At 44.5% G+C, this 11,882-nt stretch overlaps 1 protein-coding gene and 1 long non-coding RNA gene across 2 annotated transcripts in view; one reads left to right on the top strand and one right to left on the bottom strand.

Moving 5' to 3' along the window:
- Positions 1-8,739: 8,739 nt before the first annotated feature.
- Positions 8,740-9,614, bottom strand: LOC116096369. The gene is made up of 2 exons (XR_004120969.1): positions 9,145-9,614; positions 8,740-8,907 (listed from the first exon to the last, which is right to left on the bottom strand). It is a non-coding gene; the product is annotated as an uncharacterized LOC116096369 (long non-coding RNA).
- Positions 8,843-11,882, top strand: part of Scp2 (sterol carrier protein 2) — a 73,812-nt gene continuing 70,772 nt past the window's right edge. Inside the window, exon 1 of the mRNA XM_031378119.1 lies at positions 8,843-9,275. Within this exon, the coding sequence (XP_031233979.1) occupies positions 9,207-9,275 (69 nt within the window). The 5' untranslated portion in view covers positions 8,843-9,206. The remainder of the gene's footprint in view (positions 9,276-11,882) is intronic.

Raw genomic sequence — 11,882 nt, 5'->3', positions numbered from 1 at the left:
TACTGGTCCACAGGGTGGAGAGTCTCATAAACCAGTAGACCTTCATTCCTAGTTCCACTCTCATTGCAGATCAGCCAGGAGGGGCAGGTATTGGGAACCAGAGCCCTGAGGCTCTGACTTCCTGGAACTGGCTATTTTATATTTCTGGCTGGCTACAGTGGTCCTCCATGTCCTTTTAGGTAAAGGTTATACACCATACATTTGTATTAAATGCCTTCATTTTAAATTCTAAGATTCTCCAGCCTCCTTCCCCTCCCTAACTGAACACCTTGGGTTGGGTCCCTCTGAAAGTTTCCACTGTTCATGTTCTGTTTCCTTGGTAACCCTCTCTCCGGCCCCAGCTTCTGGGTTTTTCTCTTAAATACCCCCCACTTCTTGTGTTCGGCGTCGAACTACTCTGACTGGCAAGGTCATGAGATCGACCCCGGTACCAGTATCACCAGTAAACCTCATGTGATTGCAGCAAGTTTGGTCTCTCGTGAGTCATTGGGTGGTCGCGTCATCCCGAGACTTGAGTAAGGATCTCCCCAGTTCTGGGGGTCTTTCATGTGCACATGCCTGTTTGCAAGGGTCTGTGTATATACATGTGTTTGGAAGCCAGAGGTTGTCTTTCCTAATTGTTCTTCTCTTTATTTACTGAGGAAGGCTCTCTCTGAACTGGGAGCTCTCCCAATTCCCTAGTCTGGCAAGACAGGAAATCTCCTAAGGAGCAGACTGTAGGTGGGTTACTGTGCCTGCTGTGCTCCTATGTAGGTGCTGGAGATCTAAATTATGGGGTCCTCAAGCCTGCAGTATAAGTGCTCTACCCACTGAGCCGTCTCCCCGGCTCCTGAAGCTAGTGATCTGCCTGCCTCTGCCTCCAGAGCGCTGGGACTAAAGGCGTGTGCCACCCATTCCCAACTTCAAACTACTGACTTTTATAGCCAACTGAAAACAAGCAAATTTCGAGAGACTTTCACTGAGTTCCCCTTATCCACAGCATGCCTTTGGATTAAGTTCCTACTGTGAAAGAAAGTTCCTGAAAAGAAGCTGTGTGTGCAAAGACTCCTGTAGTAATTAAAGCTTCAATGAATACGGGAAGGGGTGTTGGAATGTTACACATCTGGGATCTAATTGCAATTTCTCTGAGGCTATCCTTGGTCATGAAGAGCTATTCCTTGCCTACCACTGTGTCAGACCTAAAACCATTTTTTTTTTTTTTCCGAGACAGGCTTTCTCTGTATAGCCCTGTCCTGGAACTCACTCTATAGACCAGGCTGGCTTTTTTTTTTTTTAATTGTTTTTTTGAGACAAGTTTTCTCTGTGTAGCCCTGGCTGTCCTAGCTATACAAGACTGGCCTGGGACTCTCAGAGATCTTCCTCTCTCTGCCTCCTGAGTACTGACACTAAAGCAAATAAAAACAAACTTTTGGAATGTATTAACTTAATAAAACACTATTCTCTCACCAAAGGGTTAAGACAATACTGTTAGGTTTCAAAGACACCCAGACAAATGGCTGACTGGGGTGCCCATTAACAAAGCAGGCAGCTCTCCTAGTGTCTCTCAGTGCCTGCTTGTCAGGAGCAAGAATGTACATACCTGTAGTTAGTATAACAAAAATTATACTTTATTATGCTGAGGGTCATCACATGAAATTCCCACTCTAAATTCCTAACTGTGGCCTGCTCAGCCAATCTCCCCAAGGCTGCTCACCTGCTTCACTCAGCTGAAGGTCAGGTCCAGCAGAAGTCTAACAGAAGTCTCTGATTCAAGGGTCAGACAGAATCTTGGGGGAGATTCAGACTCAGGGCAGATCAAGGTGGAGCTTCTCCAAATGTGCATTGCTCCTGGTCTCTGCTTATACACTGTCCAGTGGGCATCATGGGGTTCTAAGACTGCGTCTGGTTATCTTGAGTCATGTCGCTGGGCTGTGGTTATCAGGTGCAGCCTTGAGTGTAGTGGGGTTCCTAAGCTATTTTTACATGTCTAAATGGTATTTTTTACTATGTTAGTTACAGTGTTGCCCCTCCCAGCACTTCCCATTCCTTGCCATAACCTAAACCTTACCCTCCCAGGCTGGGGCTTCTCTTCCCCAGCTTTTGATCTCTATTTAACTCAGCCATTTTTGGACACAGAATCTCCTGGTCTTTTGGTCTCTGGGCTGGCTCCATTCCAGATCTCTCTTGGTCTGCTTACCCCTCCCCAATCCTCCCCACACACTCCTCCCCACCCCCTCCCTTTCCCTACCATCTGCCACCCCCACCCTTGCTCTTTCCCCCTTCTCTCACAGCCCAGTCAAGTCAGCTGGCCAGGTTCAATCTGGATCCTTCCAGATGCCTCTGGCTGTGCTCTCCCTCATATCTACAATAAGCCATCTCCTCAAACACACCGATGAGCATTATGTCCTCATATTTTTCCATCTGGCCATTAGATAGCATCTGAGGCCTACTTGCTTCTCTGATGTACCTGCTGATATCATTTAAAATTCCCTTGATTTATGGCTTGCGTTGTTCTTTTCCTATAAAACTCTGTGAAACTGGTTCCATGTTGGAAGACACAGAAATGGGTAATCCAAACTGCGTTCTTATGGACAGTGGCTATTTATATTTTATTCTCTGGAAAAAAAAAACTCTCTCTTGTTCCCTTTGAGGTAAGAGCTGTGGTTTTTTTGTGTCAACAATGCCTTTTGTAAGGTTGGAGAATTTTAGAATTAAGAAAAAAGGAGCATTTAGTAGAATTGTATTGGTGAGAATGTATAATGTATAACCTTTACCTAAAAGGGCATGGAAAACCTCTGTAACGAGCCAAGAATGTGGACTAGCCAGTTTCAAGAACCTGTTGGCCACAAAGCCCCCACCCCCAGTTAAGTCCAAAAACAAAAAGCAGGATATGAGCCATCTGGGTGGTTCTAAGGAACGGCCAGCCATAAAGTGAATAGCATTGACCAAACCACATTCTTGTGAATAACGAGTGTGCAGGATGTTTTACCCTGACTCAACCAGGGGTTGGGTCCCTTTGGAATTTTCCACTGTTTTTACGTTATGTTTCCTTGGTAACCCTTTCACCTCCCCCCCGCCCCCCAGTTTGTGTTTTTTCCCTTTAAATACCCCTCACTTACTGTGTTTGGGGGTCGAACTCCTCTGGCCTGCAAGGCTACGTGTTTGACCCCAGATCTGGCTTATCCCGAATAAACCTCATGTGATTGCAGCAAGATCGGTCTCTTGTGAGTTATTGGGTGGTCGCATCATCCCGAGATTTGAGTGAGGGTCTCCCGAGCTCTGGGGGTCTTTCACTTTTTCACCTTCAGTTCTTTACTTACAAAGTAGCCTCTGGCTGGGCAGAGTCCTTTGCAGTTTCACCACTGTTGATGCCATTTATCTTTTCGATGACACAGGGTAGTTTGTTTCCCTGTGTAGGCCAAGGCAGGCTCCAGCTCCTCCTTTCCTGCTTCTCTTCCCAGTGCTGAGGTTACAGGTAGTGCCACTACAAGCTGCTTTTCACTTGGTGTTTTAAAAATTATTTTTGCATTTTAATTTATTTATTCTTTGGGTGTCAGTGTTTGTGTGCATGTGTATGGAAGCACTTGCATGTGCGTTTTTTGTTTTTTGGTTGGTTTGTTTTTTTGAGACAGGGTTTCTCTGTATAGCCCTGGCTGTCCTGGAACTCACTCTGTAGACCAGGCTGGCCTTGAACTCAGAAATCTGCAGCCTCTGCCTCCCAAGTGCTGGGATTATGTAGGGCAGTGTTCTGTTCATGCAACCTGGGCCCAGTCGAGTATAAGTCTAGAACTTCAGAGTCCCAGTGGGTAATCTCTGCCTGCAAAGGAGGAAAGTTGTTCAACCATAACTCCTGGGTCTCTGGCTCCTGTTTCAGTCCCAACCCCCCACAGCTGCCCCTGCAGGAGATATGTGCTCTGTCATGTAGACAATGCCCCAAGCTCCCAGTATTCTAGCTGGACCCTACCCCCAGTCATTTGACCACAGCCAGGTATGAACCACCCCACAGACAGATAGCCACACCTCACAATATATAAGGGGCAGTTCGCCCCCTCTCCCCCCTTGCCTTCTTTCTCTCTTTCTTGCTCTTTGTCCTCTTTCTTGCCTTCTTCCTCTCTTGCTCTCTTGCTTTCTTCCTCTCCTTTCTCTCTCTCTCCTTCTCTTCTCCTCTCTTTCCTCTCCTTTCTTTCTACATGGTCAGCTTATTTTCACTTTCCTATAATAAAATATCTCACTATTATGTATTGCCTCCCTTTAACTAACTAATGTGCAGCTGCAGCCTCAACAGCAGCTTCAGGACCAGGCCCATCAGGATTAAAGACGTGTCTTTGCATATGCCATGGCACACATGCGAAGTTCAGAGAACAACTGGGAAGAACTTCTTTCTCCCTTTACCATATGGCTTTCAGGTTGTCTGACTTGCAGCAAGCACCTTGGTCTATTGAGTCTTCTTATGGACTCCTGGATTTGTTTGTTCACTTTGTTTTTTAGTTTATTTGAATCAGGATTCATATTGGTGGACAAACTTTAACTCTCCCTTCCCCTGTAGACTCTATCCTTCCTTTTCCCAAACTCTCTGCAATTTATCTGTCTATCTATCTATCTATGTATCTATCTATCTATCTATCTATCTATCTATCTATCTATCTATCTATCTATCTTTTTTGTTTGTTTCTCCCTGTATAGCTTATCCTGGAGCTTGCTCTATAGACTAGGCTGGTCTTGAATTTAGAGACCTGCCTGTCTCTGTCTCCTAGTGCTGAGACCAAAGGCATTTGCCACCACACCATGACCCTTACAATTTATTTTTTTGACGTTATGAGTTCTAGAGATAGGCTTTAACATAAGGCTGAACTATATCTCCAGCCCTATGCTTTTGAAATATAGTCTCAGGGGCTGGAGAGATGGCTCAGTGGTTAAGTGCACTGACTGTTCTTCCAGAGGTCCTGTGTTCAATTCCCAGCAACCACAACCTTCTGAGTTTTTTCTTTTTCCCTTTTCTTTCTTTCTTTCTTTCTTTCTTTCTTTTTCTTCAAGACAGGGTTTCTCTGTATATCCCTGGCTGTCCTGGAACTCACTCTGTAGACCAGGCTGGCCTCGAACTCAGAAATCTTCCTGCTTCTGCCTCCCAAGTGCTGGGATTAAAGGCGTGTGCCACTACTGCCTGGCAAAGATTTCTTTATTTTATGTATATACGTGCTCTAGCTGCATATACACTTGCATGCCAGAAGAGGGCATCAGATCCCATTATAGATGGTTGTAAGCCACCATGTGGTTGCTGGGAATTGAACTCAGGACTTCTGGAAGAGCAGCCAGTGCTCTTAACCACCAAGCTAGCTCTCCAACCCCTGTTATGCTGATTTTTTAAATTGCATATTATTAATGTTAGTAAGATGCATATGAATATCCACTAGGCCTTTGGAAATAATGAAAATGACCTATGAACTATGGCTCCTTTGTTCCATTCTCCTGCCTCCTCTAAGCCTTTCCTTATAGTATTCCTGAGGGTAGCCAGTCTCAGTTTGAACTTGGCTTCCCCACAGCAACAGGGTGCAGAAGGCAGGAGTGCTCACAGATAAGCATTGGGGAAACAAGGAATGTTAACCACACAGAAATTTCTCCTTGACAAAGAGATGAAAATCTGTTTTCTATGCCAAAGGTTGGGAGTGGATATTGTTAAATTTCTCGTAACCTTTGCTAACTGTAGAGCCAGACTTCACTCAGATCATGTCTCCCAAAGTCTCCCTCCCTAAACCTCTCTCTTTAGTTTTGTTTCTCAGCCAATGGAATCCATCTTTAGGGGAGACATCACATGTACTTTATTCCATGATGACCTCTATTAACCAGGGACCACATCAGATCTTAGGCCTTTAAGCTATAAAACCCATCTTCACCCAGTAGTGGTAGCATACTTGGGAGGCAGAGGAGTGCGGATTTCTGAGTTCGAGGCCAGCCTGGTCTACAGAGAGAGTTCCAGGACAGCCAGGGCTACACAGAGAAACCCTGTCTCAAAAAAACCAAAACAAACAAACAAACAAACAAAAACCATCTTTATGGTAAAGGTCACATGAATTTTGCAACAGTTTTTGATGTAGTTACATATTAAGCTTTACTGTGCATTTGGGACTGAGATAATCATTATCTGGTAACATTTTCCCAAAATTACATTGTACTTAAATATGTCTAAAATAAACTGACCTGGTATCAGACTTCAGAAGTTTCTTACCTCAGGCAGATGGTGAAGCTTGCAGGTACCCGATGACAGTGGATTCAGTCCTTACCAAGTCTGCTTTGTATTCAGCATCAGAACCGAAAGGTTATTCTTTGATGTTTCCTTATAGCGATCCTTCTCTGCTTCTTCCTGGATGCTCTCCATTGTACCTCCAACACGTGTCCTCAGTTTCCCTGCTTGTATCTCAGCTACCCTCCTCTGGTAACCAAACGGAGTTTATGAATAACCCACCCTTAAAGATTATTTTATTTTATGTGTGTGAGTGTTTTGGCTGCATGTATGTATGTATGTATGCCACATGTGTGCCCAGTTTCCATAGAGGTCAGAAGAGGGCACCAGATACAATAGAACTAGACTTCCAGATAGAACTGGACTCCCAGTTGTGAGTGTCCAATGTGGGTTCTGGGAGTGGAACCCAGGTCCTCTGTAAGAGTAGCAGGTACTCTTAGTCACTGAGCCTTCTTTCTAACTTCAAATGCCCATCCTTCTAGCAGTCTAAAAACAATTATAAGAGGTGTCTTAGAGAGAGAGTGTGTTCTTCTGGCTAGATGATGCCTTTTCCATGGAGACCTATGAGGGGCTCTTACTGTGGGTTCTGAGAGTTAGAAAGAACCTCAAAGCTGGGTGGTGGTAGCATATGTCTTTAATCCTAGCACTTGGGAGGCAGAGGAAGGTGGATCTCCATGGGTTCAAGGGCAGCATGGTCAGTTCCAAGACAGCCAAGGCTACACAGAGAAACTCTGTGCAAAAACAAAAAAAAATTCAGATATTTTATACACATGAACACACACACAATCTATACAGTCAAATCCCCCCCCCCCTTCTTTATTCTGTGCTGTGTAGGTTGGTCTCAATCCTTGAGCTCAAGCTATTGTCTTGGTTCAACTTCCTAGATAACTATTACAACAGCTGGCCTGCCCCATAGCAACTGTATGGAGTCAATCGGAGCACCGGATTGGTGAATCACTGCTTTTAGAGGAAACACAGGATTAGCTTTCCGAGAATGTTACAATTCTGTCAAGAAAGTAATACAAAGTATTCCTTGTTTTGTGTATAAAATTATCATTTATGATTTGTTAATGAAGCAAGGCTAATAGTGCTATTCTTGCTCGGTTTGTCAACAAGCCTTCTTGCATCTGGAAACACTAGAAAGGAGGCCAGCACTATGTGTGTGGGAAGTTGTAGAACAGCGAAACCTTCAACAAAAGCACAAGAAGGCAAAAATGCAGAAAAGGGGAGGTACTAGAAGGACCAAGTAAGACCTTGGAAATCACAGGTCTGCAGTGTGAGAACTGGATTAAGACGGTAGATTGTGTCCTAGTCCTCTACATCTGAGAGGACAACTTTGGGAAACACATTGTTTATCACCTCAAGTGTTGATTGTAGAGTTAGAAACCTGAGTAGGCTAGTTGACAAATACAGACTCTTCAAATAACAATCTGCAGGTTAAAAGAACTTCCAACCAGTTAAGTTGAAGGATGTATCTGATTTTTTATTTTTGTTTTTTATTTATTTATTTTTTTAAAGTATTATTTATTGAATGTATTTGAGTACACTGTAGCTGTCTTCAGACACACCAGAAGAGGGCATCAGATCCCATTACAGATGGTTGTGAGCCACCATGTGGTTGCTGAGAATTGAACTCAGGACCTCTGGAAGAGCAGTCAGTGCTCTTAACTGCTAGCCATCTCTCCAGTTCTTTTTATTTTATTTTATTTTTTTTTTTGAGACAGGGACGGGACTCTCTACATAGCTCTGGCTGTCCTGGAACTAGCTATGTAGACTAGGCTGACCTTAAACTCACAGATATCCACCTGCCTCAGCTTTCCTATGTGTTAGGATCAAAGGTGTGCTCTACCAAGCAAGGAATAATTCATAAGCCAGGCATTATTCATATCAAAAGCAGCTCAGGGAACTCAGCTTTCCAACATGGACAATATTTACAGATAGAACAATGGGAGGAAAGTATAGAAATAGTGACAAACAAGCAGTTGCTTTATTCAGATATGGAACAATTGGATTATGATTGACTATGATCTGGCTGTTACAAAAATTATACATAGTTGCTGGGCAGTAATGGCCGATGTCTTTAATCCTAGCACTCGGGAGGCAGAGGCAGCTGGATCTCTGTAAATTTGAGGCCAGCCTTGTTTACAGAGCAAGTTCTAGGTCAGCTAGGGCTACGGACACACACACACACACACACACACACACACACACACACACACACATTTTACAACTTTTTTTTGAAAATTTTTTTTGAGACAGAGTCTCACTTTGCAGCCTGGACCAGGCTGGACTTAAATTTGCTTTGAGGTATGTCCACCAGAGAACAACACACACTCTTCCCCCCCTTCCCCCGCCCCTCCAGATAGAGTTTCTCTGTATAGCCCTGGCTGTCCTGGAACTCACTCTGTAGACCAGGCTGGCCTGGAACTCAGAAATCCGCCTGCCTCTGCCTCCCAACTGTTGGGATTAAAGGCGTGCGTCACCACCGCCCGGCTTGATTCAATTAAAAAAAAAATCTTATCCACGCGTAGAATTCTGACTTTATTAGCGTACATCGTGCTTTGGCTCATATACTGAGTGTTGTAACTACTCTCACAGATACAGAACGTTTCTAACACTCTAAAGAATCTCCACAGGCTTCTGAGTTTCCTCTGAGACCAGAGCTTCCATTTCAGGCCTTCCCTCTCTCACTGTAAAGAGAGGAAGCACAGAAACTTAGGCCTCCTCGAGAAACTTTGACTGAGTCTAATACAGTAGGTCAAAAGGGCTCATGAAGGACTTGTCACAAGGATCACCGCGCATGTGTAGATGCTATACGTTGCCTCCTCCCGTCAGGCTCCCATAACTCGGCCCCGCCCCCGACGCCGCAGCTCCGCCCCCGACGCAGCAGCCCCGCCCCCAACGTCGAGGGCTAGAGATAACCCGACCTGAACCCGCTTTGGTTCAGCAAATCCTCAGTCTGTAGGAGATCTTGTTCGCTGCTGGAGCCATGCCTTATGTCGCTTTGAAGTCTCCGCGCCTGCACCGGGTGTTCGTGGTCGGCGTTGGCATGACCAAGGTAAACAGAGCTGTGAGCAGCGAGAGATCTGCCTCTGTTATTCCCGGCAGTCTGAGAGGACAGGGAAGCGCGCAGGGAGACGGTCACAGTTTGCTCTTGCCGTTCCTTCCCTCTAGAGAGGCGACTCGAGGGTGTATGGTGCTGTCACTAGGGTCGCAGTGTCTCGTGCTTGTCCTCTCAGCCATGTTTTCTTTGCCTTCCTGTTTGCCTATTCTAGCTGTTTAGTCTGTGAAGGAGCGAGCCCCCAACACTACACCAATCTCACACTTCCTTAGATTCTTAATCCCGAGCTAGGCTGGACAGGAGGTGGCTCACATCTCCAGTGTGAGCATTAGGAGCGGGTAGCCTGGAGAATTGTTGCGAGTTTGGGGTCATAGAGGACTATGTAGCAAGACCTTGTTTCACAAAACAAAGCAAACTAAACCGACAAACGAAACAAAACAAGCAAAAAAACCATTTGGAGCTTGGACGGAGGCCAGGCTGAGAGAAAGAAAAGATCGTGAATGCCACTAGCTCTGTAGTGTCTTTATGTGCCCTTCTCAGATAGTAGCAGGTGTGGCTGTGGGCTTCTAGTTGGAAGCTAATCGATGCTGAGCTTTTTTTTTTTTTTTTTTTTTTTTTTTTTGGTTTTTCGAGACAGAGAGTTTCTCTGTGTAACCGTGGCTGTCCTGGAACTCACTCTGTAGACCAGGCTGGCCTCGAACTCAGAAATCCACCTGCCTCTGTCTCACAAGTGCTGGGGATTAAAGGCATACGCCACCACCGCCCGGCGATGCTGAGCTTTTAACACAGTAACAGGTTCCCTCGTCTGACCACATTGCTCTCTGGGCAACCAGAAGCTTCCATAGCCAGAGTGCCCTCTGTGCTCCAGCAGTGCCAGGTTACCTTTAGCTCTGTCGTGATCTTCTGAGCTTTGCACCTAGTGGCACTAATTGCATGAGCTGACTTTCCTTGGTTAGCATCTTTGTGCTTTTGGGACAGTTTAGATCTTACGGTCCAGAAAACCCTTGATTATCTTGGTTTTCTTTTGTTTTGTTTTGTTTTTTCCAGACAGGGTTTCTCTCTCAGGTAGCTTTGGCTGTCCTGGAACTCACTCTGTAGACCAGGATGGCCTCGAACTCAGAAATCTGCCTGCCTCTACCTCCCAAGCGCTGGGATTAAAGGCGTGTGCCACCACCTCCCGGCTATCTTGGCTTTCTTACAGAGCCTTGAATTTAGCTCTAATTTGCTTTGATGCGCTGAAATTCTTTGTTTAGATGATTGTATTCTCCTAATGTATTGCTACAGGGTGGGTATCACAGTTATTTAGTGCTGTATCACCCACAGTGATAATCACTCGTGCCAAAAGACAGTGAATGTTACTTGGTTGATATTAGATGGATGTACTTGTAAAAGAGTTACTGTGAAGAATCTTTTTTTTTTTAATTGTAAAAAGAAAAAGCCCAAAATTTTATCTTATCTTAGTAGCAGGTGAAAGCAGATAATTCTGTCAAACCATGTAAGTAGAAAAGTTGACTAATGTGTTCTAAAAATTAAAGAGCATCCCACTGTTTCTCAGAGGGAAAGCTTCACATACAGTCAGTAGGTGGGCAGTAAAACTTTCCAAAGTATTCTCTAATTTTTTATTTTTATTTTTTTTAAAACAGTATCTTATATGGCCCTGGCTGGCTTTAAACGTCTGCTTCAGCTTCTCAGACTTCACCACTGCTGAACCTGCAGGTGTCCCCTCCCCCATGTCCTGCTAGTACCATTTTAGAGTGCCTTCCATTGATTGTTTAATGTCTGTTTGTATGGGCTGTATAGAAAAAGCTTAGGTTCTGGGGGGAAAAAAGGTATGTTTAACTTTTTTTTTTCCAGTTGGGAGGTGGAGGTGAAGGGGACGTTAATATTCCTTAGGGAAGAGGAAAGGAATTAAAGATGGTTTCATCATTTAAGCATGTATGCAGTACATGTGCTGTGTTATATGTGAGGGTGACCGTGACAAAAATGAATAAAAGCAAGATTGGGTAGGGGATGGGACTCACTCAGTAGGCTGCTTGCCAAACAAAAGCCCTGGGTTCTATCCCTAGTCTGCATAAAGCTGGTATGGTGATATACACCCATCATTTCAGCATTCAGAGGATGAAAACAGGAGAATTGGAAGTTCAAGGTTGTCCTCAAGTTTACATAGCAAGTTCAGGGCCAGCCTAGCTTATATAAGACCTATCTTAACTAAAGAACAAGGACTGGCAAGATGGCCAGTGGGTGAAAGAGCATCCCATCAGGCTTCACAGCCTGAGTTTGGCCCTTGGTCCTCACATAGAGTGAGTGTGCTCACTCTTTTATATCCTCTGCCTTTCCCATGTGTCCTAGCCTGAGTGTGCCCCCTATACATATCCACACATACTTATACGCTAACAAACTAAAGATACACTTATTTTATAAATATAATATTTGTATTATATAACTTTCATAAATAAAATATTTATTTATATATATATATATATTTTTTTTTTCTGGTCTTCCGAGACAGGGTTTCTCTGTATAGCCCTGGCTGTCTTGGAACTCACTCCGTAGACCAGACTGGCTTCAAACTCAGAAATCCACCTGCCTCTGCCTCCCAAGTGC

This window comes from Mastomys coucha, unplaced genomic scaffold, assembly GCF_008632895.1.
Source record: "Mastomys coucha isolate ucsf_1 unplaced genomic scaffold, UCSF_Mcou_1 pScaffold18, whole genome shotgun sequence".
Classification (NCBI taxonomy): Eukaryota; Metazoa; Chordata; class Mammalia; order Rodentia; family Muridae; genus Mastomys; species Mastomys coucha.
This window is presented reverse-complemented; position numbering and strand designations above follow the sequence as displayed.